General features: G+C 43.0%; 1 protein-coding gene across 1 annotated transcript in view; it reads left to right on the top strand.

Annotated features, from left to right (window-relative positions):
* Nucleotides 1-23,161, top strand: part of LOC106600503 (protein kinase C iota type) — a 57,149-nt gene extending 33,988 nt beyond the window's left edge. Inside the window, exons 6-17 of the mRNA XM_014191901.3 lie at nucleotides 5,974-6,111; nucleotides 6,295-6,358; nucleotides 11,219-11,274; nucleotides 11,437-11,613; nucleotides 11,954-12,138; nucleotides 12,383-12,518; nucleotides 12,705-12,792; nucleotides 12,990-13,115; nucleotides 14,071-14,150; nucleotides 14,431-14,520; nucleotides 17,182-17,297; nucleotides 20,933-23,161. Of these exons, the coding sequence (XP_014047376.1) occupies nucleotides 5,974-6,111; nucleotides 6,295-6,358; nucleotides 11,219-11,274; nucleotides 11,437-11,613; nucleotides 11,954-12,138; nucleotides 12,383-12,518; nucleotides 12,705-12,792; nucleotides 12,990-13,115; nucleotides 14,071-14,150; nucleotides 14,431-14,520; nucleotides 17,182-17,297; nucleotides 20,933-21,020 (1,344 nt within the window). The 3' untranslated portion in view covers nucleotides 21,021-23,161. The remainder of the gene's footprint in view (nucleotides 1-5,973; nucleotides 6,112-6,294; nucleotides 6,359-11,218; nucleotides 11,275-11,436; nucleotides 11,614-11,953; nucleotides 12,139-12,382; nucleotides 12,519-12,704; nucleotides 12,793-12,989; nucleotides 13,116-14,070; nucleotides 14,151-14,430; nucleotides 14,521-17,181; nucleotides 17,298-20,932) is intronic.
* Nucleotides 23,162-25,443: the final 2,282 nt, after the last annotated feature.

Here is a 25,443-nt window from a genome sequence, read left to right on the forward strand (position 1 = left end):
TGATTTAGAATAGATTTCTTAAGCCACGGACAGTATTAAGACATCTGGGTCAGCAGTGTGAATCCAGACTTTTATCATGTCCAATTTCGGCATCAAACTCCTCACATTAATATGCATCAGTCCCAACCCTGATCTAGTTTTAAAATCATTTGGAGTGGGAAGTTCATCCATAGCCAATGGGCCTGGGTTTGGATGAATGTTTCCTGACACCAAAAGCAGAAGAATAATAAAACACCTTGATTTGTTTCTTCCTAAAATCTCTCTGCACTTAGAAGATTCAAAATAATCCAAACTACAGTCATCTGTTACAACACAGTTTTTAGCGAGACCAAACCTTGTAGATGAAAGGTTTATGTGAATGTAGGAGTCAAATGGTAACACAATCGGATCCCTCAAAGATAAAAGCTGCTATACCATCAGTCAAAGTAGGGTTTAGCGGTATCTCTGGGTGAGGGGAGATTGCATAGTCTAAATTATCAAGAACAATGAGTCATAACCCATGTAGGCAGCAATTAAAACCAGTTCTACAAAAATACCCCTTTTAACCACTGAACAGTTCACTAAAACAAAAAGAAAACCAAATTAAAATATACTGAGTACATTTTTTGAAACCTTAAATTCCCCAAAAATTGTTCAGCTGTAGCCTACAGGTCTAGTAGAATTAGAAAGCAAGTGTGTGCCCGAGCGTATTGCCTTGGAACGGTCAGCTCGTTCAACAGCCACTGCAGGAATGTACTGACAGGGATTTCGCCCAGTGTGTGTGGGTCTGGTCAGTGCACCCAGTTGCCTTGCAGTAGGCTACCTCACAGTGAGGCAGAGCGGGCCCAGTAGACCTATTACTGGTGGCTAGTCCACCCGGCAGGGGTATCCTGGGCTAGGAAGCACAGCGCATCTAGACGTTATGTCACAGCGCAGATACCAACCTCTGGCTTCCACCGCACAGCGGGGCAGGAGAGGAGTCGGATGACACCGGTAGAATGGTGAAACACAGATAATAACCTGACCGTCTGAGTATCCAAGGCTAGTCGGCCCAAAGTGTCTAGACCGTCAGTCACAGCACAGATGTATCCTCTCTCGGCTTTCAGGGAGGGCACCACACCGGCTTTATCGCCTTGTGTAGAAACCAGCATATGTCAATTTAACTTTTTAATTGCTTTGATCCTGTAGGATTTTAGATTTTGCCTGTTTAATTACAACTCTCTCAGCCTATAACGGTTTTACTAAGTAATAACTTGTAACACTTGAAACAAACAAACAGTGTGACACAACAAGCTCAGCAAAACTGCCCTGCCGCCATCTTGATGCAATTAAGCACATTAATCTGCTTTACCCTCTGCTGCAGAGGTTATGTTAATTCAAGTTACCAGCCTCAGAAATCCGCAATTAATGGCACCTCAGATTCCAACCCAAATAAATGCTTCACAGAGTTCAAGTAACAGACACTTCTCAACATCAACTGTTCAGAGAAGACTGCGTAAATCAGGCCTTCATGGTCGAATTTCTGCAAAGAAACCACTACTAAAGGACACCAATAATAAGAAGAGACTTGCTTGGACGAAGAAACACGAGCAATAGACATTAGACCGGTGGAAATTTGTCCTCTGGTCTGGAGTCCAAATTGGAGGTTTTTGGTTCCAACCGCAGTGTCTTTGTGAGACGCGGAGTTGGTGAATGGATGATCTCCACATGAGTGGTTCCCACTGTGAAGCATGGAGGAGATGGGGGGGGGGGGGGGTGCTTTGCTGGTGACACTCAATGATTTATTTAGATTTCAAGGCACACTTAACCAGCATGGCTACCACAGCATTCTGCAGCGATACACATCTGGTTTGCGCTTCTGGTTTGCGCTTAGTCCCACTATCATTTGTTTTTCAACAGGACAATGACCTAAAACACACCTCCAGGCTGTGTACGGTCTATTTGACGAAGGGGAGTGACGGAGTGCTGCATCAGATGACCTAGCCTCCACGATCACCCAACCTCAACCCAATTGAGATGGTTTGGGAGGAGTTGGACCGCATATTGAAGGAAAAGCAGCCAACAAGTGCTCAGCATATGTGGGAACTACTTCAAGACTGTTGGAAAATGAGAGAATGCCAAGAGTGTCCAAAGCTGTCATCAAGGCAAAGGTCTTGAAGAATCTAAAATATATTTGGATTTGTTTAGCACTTTTTTGGTTGCTGCATAATTCCACAGTTTTGATGTCTTCACTATTAAAGAAAAACCCTTGAATGAGTAGGTGTGTCCAAACTTTTCATTGGTACTGTATATTTTAAGAATATAATGGAATAAAGCAGACCATATTAGTTTCTGTAATAAAAACCTTACCGTGTAAGAACAGTTTTAGTAAGTAATACGCTACGGTCTGTCTACATACATACATACATACATACATACAGTGGGGGGGGGGGGGGAAGTATTTGATCCCCTGCTGATTTTGTACGTTTGCCCACTGATAAAGAAAGGATTAGTCTATAATTTTAATGGTAGGTTTATTTGAACAGCGAGAGACAGAATAACAAAAATATCCAGAAAAACGCATGTCAAAAATGTTATAAATTGATTTGCATTTTAATGAGGGAAATAAGTATTTGATCCCCTCTCAATCAGAAAGATTTCTGGCTCCCAGGTGTTTTTTATACAGGTAACGAGCTGAGATTAGGATCACACTCTTAAAGGGAGTGCTCCTAACCGCAGCTTGTTACCTGTAAAAAAGACACATGCCCACAGAAGCAATCAATCAATCAGATTCCAAACTCTCCACCATGGCCAAGACCAAAGAGCTCTCCAAGGATGTCAGGGACAAGATTGTAGACCTACACAAGGCTGGTATGGGCTACAAGACCATCGCCAAGCAGCTTGGTGAGAAGGTGACAACATTTGGTGCTATTATTCGCAAATGGAAGAAACACAAAAGAACTGTCAATATCCCTCGGCCTGGGACTCCATGCAAGATCTCACCTCGTGGGGTTGCAACGATCATGAGAACGGTGAGGAATCAGCCCAGAACTACGCGGGAGGATCTTGTCAATGATCTCAAGGCAGCTGGGACCATTGTCACCAAGAAAACAATTGGTAACACATTACACCGTGAAGGACTGAAATCTTGCAGCGCCCGCAAGGTCCCTCTACTCGAGTACATATACATGCCCATCTGAAGTTTGCCAATGAACATCTGAATGATTCAGGGGACAACTGGTGAAAGTGTTGTGGTCAGATGAGACCAAAATAGAGCTCTTTGGCATCAACTCAACTCGCCGTGTTTGGAGGAGGAGGAGGAATGCTGCCTATGACCCCAAGAACACCATCTCCACCGTCAAACATGGAGATGGAAACATTATGCTTTGGGGGTGTTTTTCTGCTAAGGGGACAGGACAACTTCACCGCATCATTTGACGGGGCCATGTACTGTCAAATCTTGGGTGAGAACCTCAGCCAGGGCATTGAAAATGGGTCGTGGGTGGGTATTCCAGCATGACAATGACATAAAACACACGGCCAAGGCAACAGAGGAGTAGCTCAAGAAGAAGCACATTAAGGTCCTGGAGTGGCCTAGCCAGTCTCCAGACCTTAATCCCATAGAAAATCTGTGGAGGGAGTTGAAGGTTCGAGTTGCCAAACGTCAGCCTCGAAACCTTAATTCCTTGGAGAAGATCTGCAAAGAGGAGTGGGACAAAATCCCTCCTGAGATGTGTGCAAACCTGGTGGCCAACTATAAGAAACGTCTGACCTCTGTGATTGCCAACAAGGGTTTTGCCACCAAATACTAAGTCATGTTTTGCAGAGGGGTCAAATACTTATTTCCCTCATTAAAATGGAAATCATTTTATAACATTTTTGACATGCGTTTTTCTGGATTTTTGTGTTATACTGTCTCTCACTATGTAAACCTACCATTAAAATTATAGACTGATCATTTTTTTGTAAGTGGGCAAACATACAAAATCAGCAGGGGATCAAATACTTTTTCCCCCCACTGTGTGTGTATGTGTGTGTGTATATATATATATGTGTGTGTGTGTGTGTGTGTGTGTATATGTGTGTGTGTGTGTGTGTGTATATATATGTGTGTGTGTGTGTTGTGTGTGTGTATAGATATAGATAGATCAATAGATAGATAGATAGATCGAGAGAGATATAGATAGAGATCGAGAGATAGAGAGATATATATATATATATCTCTCTCTCTATATATATCTCTATATATATCTCTATATATCTCTATGAGGAGCTCTTTTTGCCAGTCCTGTCTGGTCCAGCGACGGTGGGTTTGTGCCCATAGGCAACGTTGTTGCCGGTGATGTCTGGTGAGGACCTGCCTTACAACAGGCCTACAAGCCCTCAGTCCAGCCTCTCTCAGCCTATTGCGGACAGTCTGAGCACTGATGGAGGGATTGTGCGTTCCTGGTGTAACTCGGGCAGTTGTTGCCATGCTGTACCTTTCCCGCAGGTGTGTGTGTTCAGATGTACCAATCCTGTGCAGGTGTTACACGTGGTCCGCCACTGCGAGGACGATCAGCTGTCCGTCCTGTCTCCCTGTAGTGCTGTCTTGGGCGTCTCACAGTACGGACATTGCAATTTATTGCCCTGGCCACATTTGCATGCCTCCTTGCAGCATGCCTAAGGCACTTTCACGCAGATGAGCAGGGACCCTGGGCATCTTTTTTTTTTCATTTTTTTTTTTCAGAGTCCGTAGAAAGGCCTCTTTAGTGTCCTAAGTTTTCATAACTGTGACTTTAATTGCCTACCGTAAGCTGTTAGTGTCTTAACGACCGTTCCACAGGTGCATGTTCATTAATTGTTTATGGTTCATTGAACAAGCATGGGAAACAGTGTTTAAACCATTTACAATGAAGATCTGTGAAGTTATTTATATTTTTATTAATTATCTTTGAAAGACGAGGTCCTGAAAAGGGGACGTTTCTTTTTTTTGGCTGAGATGTCATATCTATGTGTGTTTTGTTGTCTAAAAATATAAAATAAATAAATAAGTGAAAATGACAAGCTTGCAACACGCATCTGATTATTCATTATGAATAGGATTTATTTGATGTAGTCTGTTTACGTGCTTCTTTGTAACCACAATCTCACAAATGATTGAACACACACATTATCTTATTTATTAAAGACTCAAAGAATGTTGGTACTTATTTATTTTGATCCAAAGCCTCAAATGAGTGAATCACTCAGCTTTATGCTGACATGTATGGCTTTATGCTGCGAAATAGCCTACAAAATATGCCAAGCCTAAATTAATATATTAAATTGCCTAAATACACTAGTACATTTTCATAAATTCATGAAGTAACTCGGGTCTTGAAAATATGGGCTACTATTTTCCCCTCCCTATTTTTCCCCTCCCTATCCTCGCTGGACTCTCATTCAGTTTCTTCTTCACATCAGCAAAGAAGGACTCTGTTTCAGAAACTCACTTTATATAGAGGAGCTATCACTCTTTAACACTGTGTAAATAACAAACTGTCATTATTTACGAATTATTTCTGTTTTTAGAGGGAGAGAAATCAAAATCCCACTGTGCCTATTTTTTTTAAATTGTCAGTCTACATGTCAAGTGAAAATGTGCAATTGTATTTACCCATGTTCTCTCTCAACTCCGGAACCACCCGCCAGGTCATTTATTGTAGTTGCCTGATACAGGACTCTAGTGCCAGAGAAGAGAGGCTCTCTGACTTAAACATTCACACCTCCATTAATTTACGAAAGACAGTCAATTTGTGCCACAGTTCAGACTGCCCATAGATCAGCATTCTAACTCCCCCTTGTGATAGTGTGGTGCAATGACACAATTTGCCACAAATGGTCATAGGCTCTAAACTTTTGAGGAACCACTGTATATACTGTATATACCTCTCTTCCTTCACTTCTTTCTCGCTCTTCCTCTCTTTCTCTTTGTCTCTGTTTCCTATCCCCCTGTCTCTTTCTCGCTAAAGGTTTATTTTCTTTGTCTTCCAGAGAGCTCACTGCGCCATCTGCGCAGACCGTATCTGGGGTCTGGGGAGACAGGGTTACAAATGCATCAACTGCAAACTGCTGGTCCACAAGAAGTGTCACAAACTGGTCACCGTGGAGTGTGGCCGACAGATGATACAGGTGAGGAACAGGGAGCGGTCAGTGCCGTCTCTTATACTTAGTGCCCAGAGTTTTACCTTGGTCTTTTCACGTGACCTGTCCCGGAAAACTCTGGGCCCTACACATATTGTGTTTTCATTAAGAAAGGACTGAGACAGTTTTTCTCAACGTGTCCTCTTACACTCCATCTCGCTCTCTTTCTAGGAGCCTATCATGGGGCCTGATAGAGGGGCCTCCATCACTCCATTAGACCAATCAGAACAGCCAGGTAACACACACACACACACACATCCTTTTTAAGGAAAACTAGCCCTGGTGGGTTAAGATTGTTTATGAAGATCTATCAGACATTTTGATAAAATGAATTGTTTCTTTAGACCGTGTCCCTAGACCTGAGTCACTAAGCTGGATCCAGTAGTACTAAGACAGCCTTAAGTCCTGTCAGGTGCTGTACTGGTGGCTGACTGAATTAGAAAGTTTAACGGAGAAGTTTACCAAAAACCGCAGAAACTCCCAATTGATTCCATACATTGAAACTAGTTCAGTGGAGTTTGCCATCTCTCCCTGTACTAAAACGGCTGCGAAAACAGATCACGTGACTCGTTACGTTGCTAGAAATTTCACTGTTTTCACTGTAAATATGTAAATACTACTGCAGCCATCTTTGCATAGCTGCATGGGGACAGAAAGGATATTTAAAGATACAGCTCTTGCTACTGTATTTCCATGGACTGGATCTGGCGCAGTGCCAAAATACAAAGGCTCGTTTAAGAAAAGACAGCCGTAAAACCAGCATGCGGAGGTATGTAACCTAGCCAGATACTTGACATTCGAGGTGTTCTTATGTTAGTACCATTGCGCCATATCATGTAGACATATAGGCCTAGGTGCTCTACAGATTAGCACAGCGGTTCCCAAACTAGGGGATGAGACCCCATGTGGGGTTGCCTGATATGAAAATGGGGTTGCGGGAGAATTTCAAAAATCCTGAGGAGGAACAAATAAGAAAGAGATACAAAGACGATATTATCATATACATTTTTTTGTATCTCAAAATCATTAATGTGGTTAACCTTAAAAATCTAAATGAAAATTATTCAAATCTAAAAGATAAAATTCAACCAGAGTGCACTTAGATCATGGGAACATTTGGTGAATGGCTAGGCCCGCTACAATAAGAAACACACTATTGCAGAGACTTTGATCATTATTACCGGCCGCAATTGATATGGTGAAAACAATGTGTAGGAAAGCAGGCGCACAGAAACTCACATCAATACCTTTGTCAAACAACACTGTTAAACGAATCATTCTTGCTATTGCTAGCAAACAAGCGGAAACTCTGACTGAATGACTTAAACTCCTCAGCTTATGCTCTCTAAATGGACTTTAGTTGTGAGGGCATAGATGCCCATGCATTGAATTTTGTTTACTATACATGTCGGGGGGGATGCTATTCACGAGGATATTTGTAGTTGTTGATATTTAGTTGTTTACTTTGTATAATTAATGTCTTAACTTCTCTGCTGAAAAAAAACAGAATCTGTGAATAAGGGAATAACGTGCAGTTTCTACGTAGCAGGGATTCCTCCGAGAGAACATGCACAGTTGTTACCCATCTCCGTTGCTGTGGCAGTTGGCTACATAAAATAATCAAAATGTTTTAGGTGTAAAAGTACACATTTCCTGACTCAAAACCGATAGTACTTTTGACAGAAATAGCTAATTTGGCCGTAAGCTGTCAATAAAACAACAAATGTGTCCACATTTTGCGGATTTGTGAATCATGAATTCACTGGCAACAGAGCAGAAAAGGCCTGCACTGTCACGAGTCACGTGACCCATTTTTGCATCTGTTTCAGTACAGCACTACAGAGGGGGAGAGGCCAACCTCCACTGTAGTAGCGTCAATGTATGGAATCACTTGGGAGTTTCTGGAATTTGGGTAAACTTCTCCTTTACCATTCATACTATTAACCATTCTGTATCCCCCTCTCAGACCTGCCAACCTGCACGCATTTTGCGTACCATGCACGCAATTTGAGGTCGAAGTACGAAATACGCAAAAATAGGCTTCTAGTTGGAGGGCTGCATGAGACCTGCAAGTCCCAACAGAGATCATTGCGGTCCAGATTATTTGGAAACAGTAGTCTTTCTGCCTTGTATGTGTTAGACCTACCTCTTGTATTAAAAGCACATCTTTGTCGCAGTATTCACACACTTTGCTGCTTCAAGTGAAGTAGCCTACCTCTCCTAGTTGGGTGTGCGAGATCAAGTGCGCCTAGTATATGTGTGGTGTCAGTGAAGTAGAGTAGGCTGTCTATGCATGGACAGAGAATCACGTGGAAGTTATCTTTCCAAAGAAATTAAATATGATTAGACTATAGTGGCGCAGAGGTCTAAGGAACTGCATCGCAGTGCCAGAGGCGTCACTAAAGACCCGGGTACAATCCTGGGCTGTATCACAACCGGCTATGATCAGGAGTCCCATAGGGCGGCGCACAATTGGCCCAGTGTCGTTCGGGTTAGGGAAGGGTTTGAACCGGCGTCTTTACTTGGATCATCGTGCTCTAGCGACTCCTTGTGGCTGGCTGGGCACCTGCAGGCTGACTTCGGTCGTCAGGTGAACAGTGTTTCCTCCGACACATTGGTGCGGTTGGCTTCCGGGTAAAGCGGGCAAGTGTTAAAAAGCGCGGTTTGGTGGGTCATGTTTCGGGGGACGCAGCACTCAACCTTCGCCTCCCGAGCCCGTTGGGGAGTTGCAGCGATGAGATAAGTTCGAAATTGGGGAGAAAAAGCCCAGCGGGTGTGGGCGGTTGGCGTATGAAAAGCTGCGTGTGCAGGCGGGAGCAGTTTGAGTAAATCAGTCCCGCACAGATCTCTACTTCTAGTTCAAAGCACATTGTGGTTTTTGACTCAACCGTCTGATGTTGGAGCTGAACCAATCAGAAGAATTGGGCGCGGAGATAAAATCTGCCCCCAGTAGTCGCAGTACTATTTTCCTCCCTCGAACTGGATGGCAGCTCTCCACTTCGTCCGTTGATACCAGTGATGTTTGAGGAAGAAGGGTAGGGAATATGAACAATGAACTGTTTGCGAAATACTTTTTCCAAAATGGTATGTGTTAGTCAAGTGTACAAGCACTACTAGATATTTTTTGTTACCCATCTACACACAATAATACCCCATAATGACAAAAACGAAAACGTGTTTTTAGACAATTTAACAAATGTATTAAAAATGAAATACATATCTAATTTACGTAAGTATTCACACCCCTGAGTTAATACATGTTCGAATCAACTTTAGCAGCTATTACAGCGGTGAGTTTCTGGGTACATCTAAGAGCTTTGCACACCTGGATTGTACAATAGTTGCACCTTCTTAAAAAAAATATTTAAGCCCTGTGAAATTGGTTGTTGAACATTGCTAGACAGCTAAGTCTTGCCATAGATTTTCAAGCCAATTGAAGTCAAAACTGTAACTAGGCCACTCAGGAACATTCAAAGCCGTCTTGGTAAGCAACTCCAGTGAATATTTGGCTTTGTGTTTTAGGTTATTGTCCTACTGAAAGGTGAATTTGACTCTCTATCTGCTGGAAAGCAGACTGAAGTAGGTTTTCCTCTAGGATTTTGCCTGTGCTTAGCTCTATTCCATTTATTTTTATTAAAAAAACAACTCCCTAGTCCTTGCCGATGATGAGCATACCCGTAACATAATGCAGCCACCACGATGCTTGAAAATATGGAGTGGTACTCCGTGATATGTTGGATTTGCCCAAACATAAAGTTTTGTATTCAGGTAAAAAGAAATTGTGTGCATATTTTGGAATATTTTTACTCTGTACAGGCTTCATTCTTTTCACTCTCATTTAAGTTAGTATGGTGGAGTAACTACAATGTTGATCGATCCTCAGTTTTCTCATATCACAGCCATTAAACTCTGTAAATGTTTTAAAGTCACCATTGGCCTCATGGTGAAATCCCTGAGCGGTTTTCTTCCTCCCCGGCAACTGAGTTAGGAAGGACAGCTGTATCTTTTGGTGTGACTGGGTATATTGATTCACCATCCAAAGTGCAAATAATAACTTCACCATGCTCAATGGGATATTCAATGTGCTTTTTTTTACCCATCTACCAATAGGTGCCCTTTGCGAGGCATTGGAAAACCCCCCTGGTCTTTGTGGTTGAATCTGTTTTTGAAATTCACTTCTTGACTGAGGGACCTTCAAAAATCATGTTAAACACTATTGCATACAGAGTGAGTCCATGCAACTTATAAATTGTTAAGCACATTTTTACTTATTTAGGCTTTCTTTAACAAAGGGGTTGAATACATTTTGACTCAAGACATTTCAGCTTTACATTTTTTATTCATACATTTTTTTTAAATGTAAAAACATAATTCCACTGACATTATGGGGTGTTGTGTGTGTGTGTGTGTGTGTAGGCCAGTGATAACAAATATCAATTGAATCCATTTAAATCTCAGGCTGTAACACAACAAAATGTGTAAAAAGTCAAGGGATGTGAATACTTTCAGAAGCTACTGTAGCTACAGCGTTTAGTCAACCAAGCAAGAACACTTTCTAGCCCACACATACTTTGATCTCCGCAACGGTAGTAAGCACGAGCACATTGGCCAACAAGGAAACGTGCGGTGTTGCTGTAGTTCAGTGCGTGTTGCTGCGTGGATGGATACAGACATGGCAGAGAAAGCTGTTCCCGCGAATACCGTCCTTCACAGAAAGTTATGTTGGACTGTTAAAGATTAGTAGGCGTATGTTATTGATATAGCTGTGTCAACAGTAGGCTGCTAATAATGTGATCATAGTCAGTTCACCAATGACAAGGCATGTTGAATGAATGGTAGCCAATTACCAAGTACCCTTAAGTCTATAGCCTACCATTCTTGCTGAGGCAGTCTTCTGCCAACATCATAAGCTTAAAAAGGTGCGGTGTGGGTGTCACACGCACTGTCGTGGAGTCCGCGGGGCTGGGGGTGCCGCTGCTGTGCTACTTATAACAATTCTTCAATGTTGGCAGGTCTGCCCTCTAGTGTCTGGGAGGATATGTGACTGCTCCTGCTTTCTTTCTCCCCTATCTGTCACTCTCGCTCTCTCTCTCAGGTCCTCAGAACAAAGATTCTAGTGAGAGTCTAAACTACAATGGAGAAGAGAAAGAGGTGAGGAAGATGGACTGCGATTGTGTGTGAGTGAGAGATGTGTGTTTGTTGCCAAAGTTGTTGTAAGGGAGAGTGATGTCTCACGTCAGTTTCTGTCTCTCCCTCTTTGTCTGCCTGTCCGTCTATCTCATACCTATTTCTGTCCATCCCTCCGTCCTGTAGGCGCGCAGCAGCAGAGACACAGGGAAGTCAGCATCTAGTCTGGGTCTGGTGGACTTTGACCTGCTGAGGGTGATCGGGCGGGGCAGCTATGCTAAGGTCCTGCTGGTCCGACTCAAGAAGACTGAGAGGATCTATGCCATGAAGGTCGTCAAGAAGGAGTTGGTCAACGACGATGAGGTAAACACACACAGACGGAGTGACACATGCGCGCACACACACTCTCTCTGAAGAAACACACACACTTGGTCTGACACGTTGATAGGCGCTACCTGATCAATCATCTGTGCCATCCCTCCTCTCTGTCTGAGAGCCTGCTGTGTCCTGACCTATTGTTACCTGTCTGTCAATAGAGATCTGTCAACACCACTCACTCACTCTTGTCACATCCACTCTTTCTGTCCTCTTCAGATGGCTGCCTGGTTATGTCTGCTTATTTAGCTTTTCTATGTGTTTGATATGATTTTAAGTCTACTGGATTTCCAAATGCATCCTGGGTGTGTTATTCCCTGTGTTGTAGGACATTGACTGGGTCCAGACAGAGAAGCACGTGTTTGAGCAGGCATCCAACCACCCATTCCTAGTTGGGCTACACTCCTGTTTCCAGACTGAGAGCAGACTGTTCTTTGTCATAGAGTATGTAAACGGAGGAGACCTGATGTTCCACATGCAGAGACAGAGGAAGCTACCTGAGGAACACGCCAGGTTTGAACAATGATGTCATAGCTACACTTAGGTTCACTAGGGTACGCAACAGAACTTTTTGCAATTGAAAATCCTGGTAGTCCCTTCTTGTTTTAGTGCATTTTCTTCTGTTTGGGGTCTAACGAACACGACCCTTAAATTCAACTAATGAAGAGCTTGGTGATTAGTTGTGTAGCTCTTAGACAGTGGTGTATCTGTGTGTGTGTTAGTCCGACCGGTTCTTTTCCATCTCTCTCGTTGTCAGGTTTTACTCAGCAGAAATCAGCTTGGCGTTGAACTACCTCCATGAGAGAGGCATCATCTACAGAGACCTCAAACTGGACAACGTGCTGCTGGAGTCTGAGGGACACATCAAACTCACTGACTATGGCATGTGCAAGGTGGGTGTTGGGGGGGGGGGGGGTCCGTCCGTGCGCATGCTTATACCTGTGTGTTTCTATCTTTTTTTGGTGTTTGTGTGTGTGCGCGCGTGTTAATGCCATGTACGCTCTGAGGTGTTTGTGTGTGTTAATGCCTCTACGCTATGAGATGTGTGTGCTGACTGCTGTGCTCCCTGTGCTCTGTAGGAGGGCTTGAGACCAGGAGACACCACCAGTACATTCTGTGGAACCCCCAACTACATCGCCCCCGAGATACTAAGAGGAGAGGACTATGGTAAGACTGTCTGCTACAAATAAGGCACATTTGCTTCAGATTCAGAAGCAGAAGACGATTTATATTATTTGCACGTCATTATAGATATCCATGCTCATCCTTGTTTGCACACTACGAGAATGTTCTCCTATGTGTATTTATATTGAAATGTAAGGCAAAGGCATTTGAATGACTTTCTGTCGATTGTGTGGGTTCAGGTTTCAGTGTGGACTGGTGGGCTCTGGGGGTGCTGATGTTTGAGATGATGGCTGGACGGTCGCCCTTCGACATCGTAGGGAGCTCCGACAACCCAGACCAGAACACTGAAGACTACCTCTTCCAAGGTAACACATACACAATACTTCAAACTACCTCTTCCATAGTATTTTTGATTTTTATTTCACCTTTATTTAACTAGGCAAGTCGGTTAAGAACAAATTCTTACTTACAATGACCGCCTACCAAAAGGCAAAAGGCCTCCTGCGGGGATGGGGGCTGGGATTAAAAATAAATTAAATAAAAATATAGGACAAAACACATCACGACAAGAGACAACACAACACTACATCATAAAGAGAGACCTAAGACTACAACATAGCAAGACAGCAACACATGACAACACAGCATGGTAGCAACACAACATGACCACAACATGGCAGCAGCACAACATGGTAGCAGCACAAAACGTGGTACAAACATTATTGGGCACAGACAACAGCACAAAGGGAAAGAAGGTAGAGATAACAATACATCACACAAAGCAGCCACAACTGTCAGTAAGTGTCCATGATTGAGTCTTTGAATGAAGAGATTGCGATAAAACTGTCCAGTTTGAGTGTTTGTTGCAGCTCGTTCCAGTCGTTAGCTGTAGCGAACTGAAAAGACGAGCTGGGGTGAAAGGGGAGCGATTACGATGGAGGAAACCAGGTCTAGATTTAACCATAGCCTGTAGCTTTGATATGTGCTGAGAGGACAGTGCACCGTCTAGCCGTACTCCCAAGTACTTATATGGGCTAAGCTCTAAACCCTCAGAGGTAGTAATAACACCTGTGGGGAGAGGGGCATGAGACGGATGAAAGTAACACTTACACACATCTCTATATAACAGCTGACCTACTGGATGGCTGGGTCCTATTCTCTAGTACCCTACTCTCCAACGAGCTTGCACTTGTTCACTTCCGGGGAGTGCTCTAGGATAATGTGTGTGTAAATATTACTTTGTTTCCTTGTTAGTTAGGTCCTAACTAAGTAACGGTTTCAATAAAAAACAGTCTAATATCCTCTGTCTCCTCTCTGTAGTAATATTGGAAAAACAGATCAGGATTCCTCGGTCGTTGTCAGTCAAAGCTGCCAGCGTTCTCAAGGGCTTCCTCAACAAGGTAACTACCAGGCGCGCGCGCACACACACACACACACAAGTTCAAGCCTAACAAAGTCATGTCACATTGCCCTCTGACCATGATGTAATGAACCTTTATTCTCCTTTTTTCCCTCCCTCTCTCCGCCTGTCTCTTATTATCAATGCTCTTGAGCTCATTCTCTCCCTCTGTCCATCCCTCTCTCCTCGTCTGTCTCATATCTATGCTCTTGAACTCATTGTTTATATATCCCCCTCTCTCTCCCCTCTCTTTCCCTCCTTCCCTGTCTCTCTTTTCCCAGGAACCTAAGGAGCGGCTAGGCTGTCATCCCCAGACAGGCTTTGCTGACATCATGGGTCATCCCTTCTTCCGAAACGTAGACTGGGACCTTGTGAGTCATTTGTCTTCTATCTCTCCTCCCCTCTCGCTGCCCTGTCTTCTATCTGTCCTACTGTATCTAGTGTTTAGGTGAGATAGAGCATCATGACCAATATATAGAGATCATTGTTTTCAAACAAAGCAGCAGAAGCAGAATTCTCAACAATGAAAATGTACTTAATGACGGACCATGAGAAATCAACTCTCATATTGTCTTTCCACATAGTTTAAAAGAAAACAGCAAAAAACTAGTCAACAAGTGAAGGTCAATCACAGCGGGTCACGGTGATTCTCTCCTCCAGACAGTATGTCATAGTTGAGGGTCATCACCTTAGACAAGCCCAGAAAGTATTTTTTTCCCACCAGGCAGCCAGAAGGGCCAATTTGATTTAACCATGGCTGTATCGGTTCTCTAAGGGCAGGTTTTCCAGACCCAGATTAAGCCTATTCCTGGACTATAAAAGTCAGCACTAAGTGGCCAGTGGCACAGTGATTCTGTTGTAATTAGCGGGTCACCACCAGAGAATTAAGAGCATTTGGCTAACCTCAATGTTCAAATTCAGAAAGGTGTTATTGTCTTAATGCTGGGCAAATTTCAAAGGAATTGACTCCAACCTGACACAGACAGACAGGCTGGCCTCCAGACAGGCATCCAGGCCAGCTCAGGAGCAGCCTGACCTCTTTTTCCAGTAGGGTCTACCCTGTCTGCTGACTGGCTGTCTGAGCTGGCTCCCCCTCCACTCATTCTCACCTCACACGTAACCTGTAGCCTTGCCCTGCACTCCTACCTCCAGGGGGTGGTAATGCTGGGTTAACACCCTGCAGGCTGCCTGTCTGTTTGTTTGGGTTCTGACTTAACAATGGAGTTTCCACTGATCCACATGCTGCCTCACAGCTTCAGAGGAGAGAGAGAGAGCGAGATTGACTTTTGGTGCAATTATTTGTTAGCCACGTGAATATTTTTTTCTGTGGTTTAAAATGGTTCTAAACTATTTTCAGAGGAATTTGTAGTTAATTCTTTGTAAATAAGGCTCATTTGGTTGTAACATGGTGCTTGCTGGACTATGTTGACTGTAAGTTGCTTCATATACATTATTTTAAACAAGATTATCCAGCCGTGTAGTGCATTCGGAAAGTATTCAGACCCTTGACTTATTCTAAAATGAATTAATGTTTTTTTTTGTTTCATCGATCTACACACTATACCCCACATTGACAAAGCAAAAACAGGTTTTTAGACATTTTTGCAAATGTATAAAAAAAATTAACTGAAATATAACATTTAAATAACAATCCAGACCCTTTACTCAGTACTTTGTTGAAGAACCTTTGACAGCGATTACTGCCTCGAGTCTTCTTGGGTATGACGTTACAAGCTTGGCAGACCTGTATTTGGGGAATTTCTCCCATTCTCTGCAGATGCTCTCACGCTCTGTCAGGTTGGATGGGGAGTGTCGCTACACAGCTATTTTCAGGTCTCTCCAGAGATATTAGATCGGGATTCACGTCCGGGCCACTCAAGAACATTCAGACACTGGTCCCAAAGCGTTGTCTTGGCTGTGTACTCAGGGTCTTTGTCCTGTTGGAAAGTGAACCTTCGCCCCAGGCTGAGGTCCTGTGCGCTCTAGAGCAGGTTTTCATCAAGGATTTCTCTGTACTTTGCTCCGTTCATCTTTCCCTCAATCCTGACTAGTCTCCCAGTCCCTACCACTGAAAAACATCCCCACAGCATGATGCTGCCTCTACTATGCTTCACTGTAGGGATGGTGCCAGGTTTCCTCCAGATGTGACACTTGGCATTCAGACCAAATAGTTAATTCTTGGTTTCATCAGAACAGAGAATCTTGTTTCTCATGGTCTGAGTGTCTTTAGGTGCCTTTTGGCAAACTCCAAGCGGGCTGTCATGCGCCTTTTACTATAAAGGCCTGATTGGTGGAGTGTTGCTGAGATGATTGTCCTTCTGGAAGGTTCTCCCATCTACACAGGAACTCTGGAGCTCTGTCAGAATGACCTTCGGGTTCTTGGTCACCTCCCTGACCAAGGCCCTTCTCCCCCAATTGCTCAGCGGCCAGCTCTAGGAAGAGTCTTGGTGGTTCCAATCTTCTATTTAAAAATGGAGGCCACTGTGTTCTTCGGGACTTTCAATGCTGCAGGCATTTTTTTCGTAGCCTTCCCCAGATCTGTGCCTCGACACAATCCTGTCTCGGAGCTCTACGGACAACTCCTTCGACCTCATGGCTTGGTTTTTGCTCTGACATGCACTGTCAAATGTGGGACCTTTATATAGACAGGTGTGTACCTTTTGCAAATCATGTTCAATCAATTGAATTTACCGTAGGTGGACTCCAATCAAGTTGTAGAAACATCTCAAGGATGATCAATGGAAACAGGATGCACGTGAGCTCAATTTTGAGTCTCATAGCAAATGGTCTGAATAATTTTTTTAATGTATTTATTTTTAATACCTTTGCAAAAATCTCTAAAAACCTGTTTTCGCTTTGTCATTATGGGGTATTGTGTGTAGATTATTTAATCCATTTAGAATAAGGCTGTAATGTAACAATGTGGAAAAAGTCAAGGAGTCTGAATACTTTCCGAATGTACTGTGTGTGTAGATGTCTCTGACCTCAATGCTGTGTGTGTGTCCTCTGACCTCGTTGCATTGTTGTTTCAGATGGAGCAGAAGCAGGTGGTTCCTCCATTCAAACCCAACATCTCAGGAGAGTTTGGACTAGACAACTTTGACGCCCAATTCACCAACGAGCCTATCCAGCTCACGCCTGATGATGAGTGAGTATCTGTCTGTCTCTGGATGCATCCCAAATGTACCTTTTTATTTAACTAGGCAAATCAGTTAAGAACAATGGCACCATATATAATGAACTGTACTGAACATAAAATGGAAACAAGCATGTAGTGTTGGTTTCATGAGCTGAAATAAAAGATCCTAGACATTTTTAGAATTTTGTGGCCAAATTTGTTTACTTCACTGTTGGTTAACATTTTTCCTTTGCCAAGATAATCCATCCACCTGACAGGTGTGGCATAGCAAGAAGCTGATTAAACAGCATGATCATTACACAGGTGCACCTTGTGCTGGGGACAATAAAAGGCCACTCTAAAATGTGCGGTTTTCTCACACAACACAATGCCACAGGGAGCTTGCAATTGGCAACCAGAGCTGTTGCCAGATAATTGAATGTTCATTTCTCTACCATAAGCCGCCTCAATGTCGTTTTAGAGAATTTGGCAGGACGTCCAACCGGCCTCACAACCACAGACCACGTGTAACCACGCCAGCCCAGGAACTCCACATCCAGCTTCAACACCTGAAGGGTCGTCTGAGACCAGCCACCCGGAAGGCTAATGAAACTGTGGGTTTGCACAAGCGAAGAATTTCTGCACTAACTGTCAGAAACCATCTCAGGGAAGCTCATCTGCATGCTCGACGGCCTCACCAGGGTCTTGACCTGACTGTAGTTTGGCATTGTAACCGACTTCAGTGGGCAAATGCTCACTGGCATGCAGGAGAAGTGTGCTCTTCACATATGAATCCCGGTTCAACTGTACCGGGCAGATGGCAGACATCGTGTATGTTGTCGTGTGGGCAAGCGGTTTGCTGATGTCAACGTTGTGAATGTAGTGCCCCATGGTGGCGGTGGGGTTATGTTATGGGCAGGTATAAGCGACAGACAATGAACATTTTAGAGATGACAATTTGAATGCACAGAGATACTGTGACGAGATCCTGAGGCCCATTATCATGCCATTCATCCGCCGCCATCACCTCATGTTTCAGCATGATATTGCACGGACCCATGTCGCAAGGATCTGTACACAATTCCTGGAAGCTGAAAATGTCCCAGTTCTTCTATGGCCTGCATACTCACCAGACATGTCACCCGTTGAGTATGTATGGGATGCTCTGGATCGACCAGTACGACACTGATCCAGTTCCCGCCGATATCCAGCAACATCGCACAGCCATTAAAGAGGAGTGGGACAACATTCCACAGGCCACAATCAACAGCCTGCATGAGGCAAATGGTGGTCACACCTAGAGGTCGACCGATTATGATTTTTCAGCGCCGATACCGATTATTGGAGGACCAAAAAAAAGCCATAACCGATTAATTGGACAATTTTGTTTTGTATTATTTTATTTTTTTTGTAATAATGACAATTACAACAATACTGAATGAACACTTATTTTAACTTAATATAATACACCAATAAAATAAATGTAGACTCAAATAAATAATGAAACATGTTCAATTTGGTTTAAATAATGCAAAAACAAAGTGTTGGAGAAGAAAGTAAAGTGCAATATGTGCCATGTAAAAAAGCTAACGTTTAAGTTCCTTGCTCAGAACATGAGAACATATGAAAGCTGGTGGTTCCTTTTAAGATGAGTCTTCAATATTCCCAGGTAAATTTTAGGTTGTGGTTATTATAGGTATTATAGGACTATTTCTCTCTCTACGATTTGTATTTCATATACCTTTGACTATTGGATGTTCTTATAGGCACTTTAGTATTGCCAGTGTAACAGTATAGCTTCCGTCCCTCTCCCCGCTCCTACCTTGGCTCGAACCAGGAACACATTGACAACAGCCACCCTCGGAGCAGCGTTACCCATGCAGAGCAAGGGGAACAACTACTCCAAGTCTCAGAGCGAGTGACGTTTGAAACTCTATTAGCGCGCACTCCGCTAACTAGCTAGCCATTTCACATCGGTTACACCAGCCTAATCTCGGGAGTTGATAGGCTTGAAGTCATAAACAGCACAATGCTTGAAGCATTGCGAAGAGCTGCTGGCAAACGCATGAAAGTGCTGTTTGAATGAATGCTTACGAGCCTGATGGTGCCTACCATCGCTCAGTCAGACTGCTCTATCAAATCATAGACTTAATTATAACATAATAACACACAGAAATACGAGCCTTTGGTCATTAAAATGGTTGAATCCGGAAACTATCATTTCGAAAACAAAACGTTTATTCTTTCAGTGAAATACGGAACCGTTCCGTATTTCATCTAACGGATGGCATCCCTAAGTCTAAATATTGCTGTTACATTGTACAACCTTCAATGTTATGTCATAATTATGTACAATTCTGGCAAATTAATTACGGCCTTTGTTAGGAATAAATGGACTTCACACAGTTCGCAATGAGCCAGGCGGCCCAATCTGCTGCATATACCCTGACTGCTTGCACGGAACGCAAGAGAAGTGACACAATTTCCCTAGTTATAAGAAATTCATGTTAGCAGGCAATATTAACTAAATATGCAGGTTTAAAAATATATACTTGTGTATTGATTTTAAAGAAAGGCATTAATGTTTATGGTTAGGTACATTGGTGCAACGCCAGTGCTTTTTTCGCAAATGTTTTCACACCTGTTTGTCGAAGTAGGCTGTGATTCAATGAGAAATTAACAGGCACCGCATCGATTATATGCAATGCAGGACACGCTAGATAAACTAGTAATATCATCAACCATGTGTAGTTAACTAGTGATTATGTTTAGATTGATTGATTGTTTTTTTATAAGATAAGTTTAATGCTAGCTAGCAACTTACCTTGGCTTCTTGCTGCCCTCGCGTAACAGGTAGTCAGCCTGCCATGCAGGCTCCTCGTGGAGTGTAATGTAAGGCAGGTGGTTAGTGCGTTGGACTAGTAACCGGAAGGTTGCAAAAACGAATCCCCGAGCTGACAAGGTAAAAATATGTCGTTCTGCCCCTGAACAAGGCAGTTAACCCACCGTTCCTAGGCCATCATTGAAAATAAGAATGTGTTCTTAACTGACTTGCCTAGTTAAATAAATAAATAAAATAAAATATATTTTTTTAAATCGGTGTCCAAAAATACAGATTTGTTATGAACTTGAAATCGTCCCTAATTAATCGGCCATTCCAATTAATCGGTCGACCACGAGTCACACCACATACTAACTGGTTTTCTGATCCACGCCCCTAACTTTTTTTGTGTGTGTGTGTGTGTGTGTGTGTGTGTGTGTGTGTGAGTAGTGAGTGTGAGTGTGTGTGTGTGTGTGTGTGTGTGTGTGTGTGTATGTATGTATGTATGTATGTATGTATGTATGTATTCCCAGTCATGTGAAATCCATAGATTAGGGACTAATGAGTTTGTCAATTGACAGATTTCCTGATGTGAACTTTTAACTCGGTTAAATCTTTGAAATTGTTGCGTTTTTATATTTTTGTTCAGTGTAATTTTAACCAGGGCCCATACAGTCTGTCGTTCTGTCCGTCCGTCATTCTTCATGGATCATTTAAATCAATGCTTTATGATGGCTGTTCAGTTTACTAGATTAGTTAGTGGTGGTATGAGAAACGATTTACTTACTGATCAATATCGTCATATGTCTCCCCTATAACTGTTTGTTTCCTGTCTGTTTTGCAGTGATGCAGTGAAGAAGATCGACCAGTCGGAGTTTGAAGGGTTTGAGTACATCAACCCTCTCCTGATGTCAGCTGAGGAGTGTGTGTGAGGACGCTGCACGCCGCGTCTTCTTGCCGACAATGTTGCTAGTTAACTCTGCATGGTTACCAGACAACCCAGCGACGACGTCACCATCGAGCACCCTGCTGTTGGAGAGAGCCATCGGGACTCTCAGACATGAGATGCTAACTTGCCAAACCAATCTCCCATAGTGTGGACGCGTCCCATTTGGCACCCTATACCATACGTTGTGCATTAGAGAATAGGAGGCCATTTTGGACGGAAGCCACTCTGCCATTTATAACCACTAGTCCTTAAAATCTACCTTCTCTCTTTTAATTATTTTTGGATCATGAATCAAATCCACACTGATTTCCTCGTTGGTCATCAGGGAGCCTGCTCTCAGTAACCAATGAGGCTTGTAGGTGGTTGGGTACCTAGTTTACGTGACACAAAGGGGCGGGGTAAAGAGGGACAGACAGTCCACAGAGAATGAACTAACCCTCTTATTCTCTACTTGGTGGTGTTTGATGGATATTTTATTTGTACATATTAAAAATCATTGAGGATGGATATATGTTTAGACCAGTGCTTCCCAACCAGACCTTTTAGCTTTAAGACAGATTATCAGGGGGACATGGTTGAAAACAATTTAATGATTTACATCCACTACATGTATTATTAGCTTTGTTGCAGCACCATGTTTGTAGAGGAAGGAAGAACAAGACAACACTAGCCTTTTTTTAAAAACAAAACACTAATCTATATATTTTTCTCATTTTATTTAATGAAAAAGCTGTTCTCTATGTATGATGGCCATTGTCCTAAAGTGTTATGTTGTCTTCAATCCTGGTGTCCTGTCAGAACCACATAGGTTGGCCCACTATTGTTTACAGTAGTTGTCATGGCAACCTCGAGTACATAGCCGGTTACAGGATGTAGTGACTGACTGGAACCTCAGCAGCCAACCAACACTAACATAGATACTAACAATGGGCAAATCTCAAATGGCACCCTATGTCTCAGGTGCACTACAAATTTATTCTACACTACGAAAAGTGCACTATTAAGGGAATAGGGTGCCATTTTGGATACAACCAAACTGTGAATAGAACAATTGACTGTGTGGAGAGAGGACGGGTAGGGCTGGAGCACTAGTTAAGTCTAGGGACGCCTGTGGGCCCTGGTCAAAAGTAGCGCACTATATAAGGAATAGGGTGCCATTTGGGACAGGCCCTATTAGTCTATGCAGATATAGACCATCCATGCAATCTATTGTTCACACAGGACCAACAAATATTTTCTAGAAAAGAGAAGATGTTAATGATGTCTTGGTGGTATGTTGAAAAAGGTACAGTATATATACAGTAGGAAGATGTGCTTTTCTAATATTAGTCATAGAAACTACGTATGACATTTTTTTTCTTTGTTCATTTGTACTATACAATGCCTTTCTGAAAGTCTTATTTCTGTTTTCACTTTTTTTCTACTGTTTTCTCCATTACATGTCAGTCTGAATCTGATTGCTACAGTATACAAAAAATGGACCATCACTGATTCTTGAATCATTTCTGACAACGTAACGATACATTTCTTGAATGACATTTTCTTAAAATCTGAGAAATTACAAACACTATCAATACAAACATATAAAAGCAAAATATTATATTCCCCAAATAGTTTATTTAAAAATAAATGTTGTCCTAAATGGCATCCTATTCCCTACATTCCCTACGTACTTTTGACTGCGCTATGTAGGGAATAGGGTGCCATTTGTAACGGAGACCAATTCTTCTGTTGAGATGACGCTGAAGAATTTAACTAAGGTTAAGAGTATAAAGTATATGAGCCAAATGGCATCTATAGATCCTGGTCAAAAGTAGTGCACTACATGGAATAGTAGGGTGCAATTCGAATTACATCCGGAGTGTTTTTAGCGGGGCTATGTTGTGATTGATTGATTTGAGGAATGAACACAATGTTTACCCTACTACTTTAAATTGTAGTGTCTTTTTTGCTTTGTTACTTTTTTCAAATAGAATTTGCTGTAACTAATGATTGAGCACTACATTGATTGGTAATATTGTTATTGGGTGAATCCTGTATAAAAACCCTTGGATGATGAATATGTGTGATTCCATCCAGAGGAGCCTACTGAACTGTAACAAAAATAAACATTTTATTTCCCTTCGTCTGGCTATCTTCCCGTTTGTCTGTTCTTCCGTCTGCCTGTGTTTGTCTGTCTGTTTATTTTGCCATGAACCGGAGGGGTTTATAACAAATCTGTATCAATAAGTTGGCTAGCTAATGTTGGTAAACATTAGGATGTTGATCAGGATTCTGTTTTGTTCAGTACTTGCTGCAGCTTGTCGTCTGTGGTCATGTGACGTTGCCACCCGTTTGGCTCCTACAGCCCCGGATAAGAAATCGCAACTCAAACTTTGATTTGAGAAGTCGAGCAAAACCAATTGAAATACTCTCACTGCCATGGGAGCTCTTCTTTTCCCTACCCTCGCTCTCCTCTGCTCCATCTCCTTTTCCCTCTTCACTCCCCTCCTGTCCTCTCAACTCTCATCTACCCTCTCTCCTCCTTTACCCTCTCTTTCCATCCTCTCTTTTAACAGTTTGTTATTATACAGTATCAACGGTTTCATCAACACCCCTTGTCTACCAATCTAAAAAGTCTGGTTGAAAAATACACCACATGACCAAAAGTAAGTGGATACCTGCTTGTCTACCATCTCACTCCAAAATCATGGGCATTAATATGGAGTTGGTCCCCACTTTGCTGCAACAGCAGCCTCCACTCTTCTGAGAAGGCTTTCCACTAGATGTTGGGACATTGCTGCGGGGACTTGCTTCCATTCAGCCACGAGCATTAGTGAGCTCGGGCACTGATGTTGGGCGATTAGGCCTGGCTTGCAGTCGGTGTTCCAATTCATCCCAAAGGTGTTTGATGGGGTTGAGGTCAGGCCTCTGGCAGGCCAGTCAAGTTCTTCCACAACGATCTCGACTAACCATTTCTGCACGGGGGCTTTGTCATGCTGAAACAGGAAAGGGCCTTCCCCAAACTGTTGCCACAAAGTTGGAAGCACAGAATCGTCTAGAATGTCATTGTATGCTGTAGCATTAAGATTTCCCTTCACTGGAACTAGGGGTCTAGCCCGAACCATGAAAACCAGCCCCAGACCATTATTCCTCCTCCACCAAACTTTACAGTTGGCCCTATGCATTCGGCCAGGTAGCGTTCTCTTGGCATCCGCCAAACCCAGATTCCTCCGTCGTACTGACAGTACTCCAGAGAACGCATTTCCACTGCTCCGGAGTCCAAAGCCGGCGAGCTTTACGCCACTCCAGCCAACGCTTGGCATTGCACATGGTGTGACCTTAGGCTTGTGTGTGGCTGCTCTGCCATGGAAACCCATTTCATGAAGCTCCTGACAAACAGTTCTTACTTTGCTTCCAGAGGCAGTTTGGAACTCAGTAGTGTGTGTTGCAACCGAGGACAGATGATTTTTACACTTTACGCGCTTCAGCACTCGGCAGTCCCGTTCTGTGAGCTTCTGTGGCCTACCACTTTGTGGCTGAGCCGTTGTTGCTCCTAGACATTTCCACTTCACAATAACAGCACTTACAGTTGCCCGGGGCAGCTCTAGCAGGGCAGAAATTTTACAAAATTACTTGTTGGAAAGGTGGCATCCTATGACAGTGCCACGTTGAAAGTCACTGAGTTCTTCAGTAAGGCCACCCGTTGCTGCCAATGTTTGTCTATGGAGATTGCATGGCAGTGTGCTCGATTTTATACACCTGTCAGCAACGGGTGTGGCTGAAACGGCCGAATCCACTAGGGGGTACTGCACTGTAAATTATATTTCCTCCATGAAGGACATACAGGGAGGGATACATGCCTATTCCCACAATCCTGTTCTCCCAAGACTCCATGTTTGACATTGGTCCTGTGCCCTCTTCCTCACAGAAGGGGGGGGGCTGGTCCCCCCCAAGCTGCGTCGCTTTGGAGGATCTGAAAAACATCCTGCTTTAATTTCTTGTCTTCTATTCTCCCCTGTTCCTAGAGGGATTTATTTCAGCAATAAAGGAATCTATCTCATACTGTTCTACTACAACCCATTTAGTAAAATTTACATTCTGTTCCCTATACAGTGCACCGGTCAAAAGTATTGCACTATATAGGGAATAGGGTGCCATTTGGGATGCATTATGTATGTATTTCAAGGTGCTGCATACTACATGCTAAACACAGTCTAGGCAACACTGTTATAACCAATAGCACTCTTAATTCTATAACTAGGTTAAATCAGTGTATGTGATTAACCTTCTTTGTCAATGTATCAACAATGAGTAATTCTTGTCACATTCCCCACACCACATAGTGCTGTGAGATGCACAGCTTGGATTCAGTAATAGTGTGCTACTGCAGTAATTGTAATGATATAGTAACAGCATCTCATCTC

This window comes from Salmo salar, chromosome 03, assembly GCF_965601325.2.
Source record: "Salmo salar chromosome 03, fSalSal1, whole genome shotgun sequence".
NCBI lineage: Eukaryota > Metazoa > Chordata > Actinopteri > Salmoniformes > Salmonidae > Salmo > Salmo salar.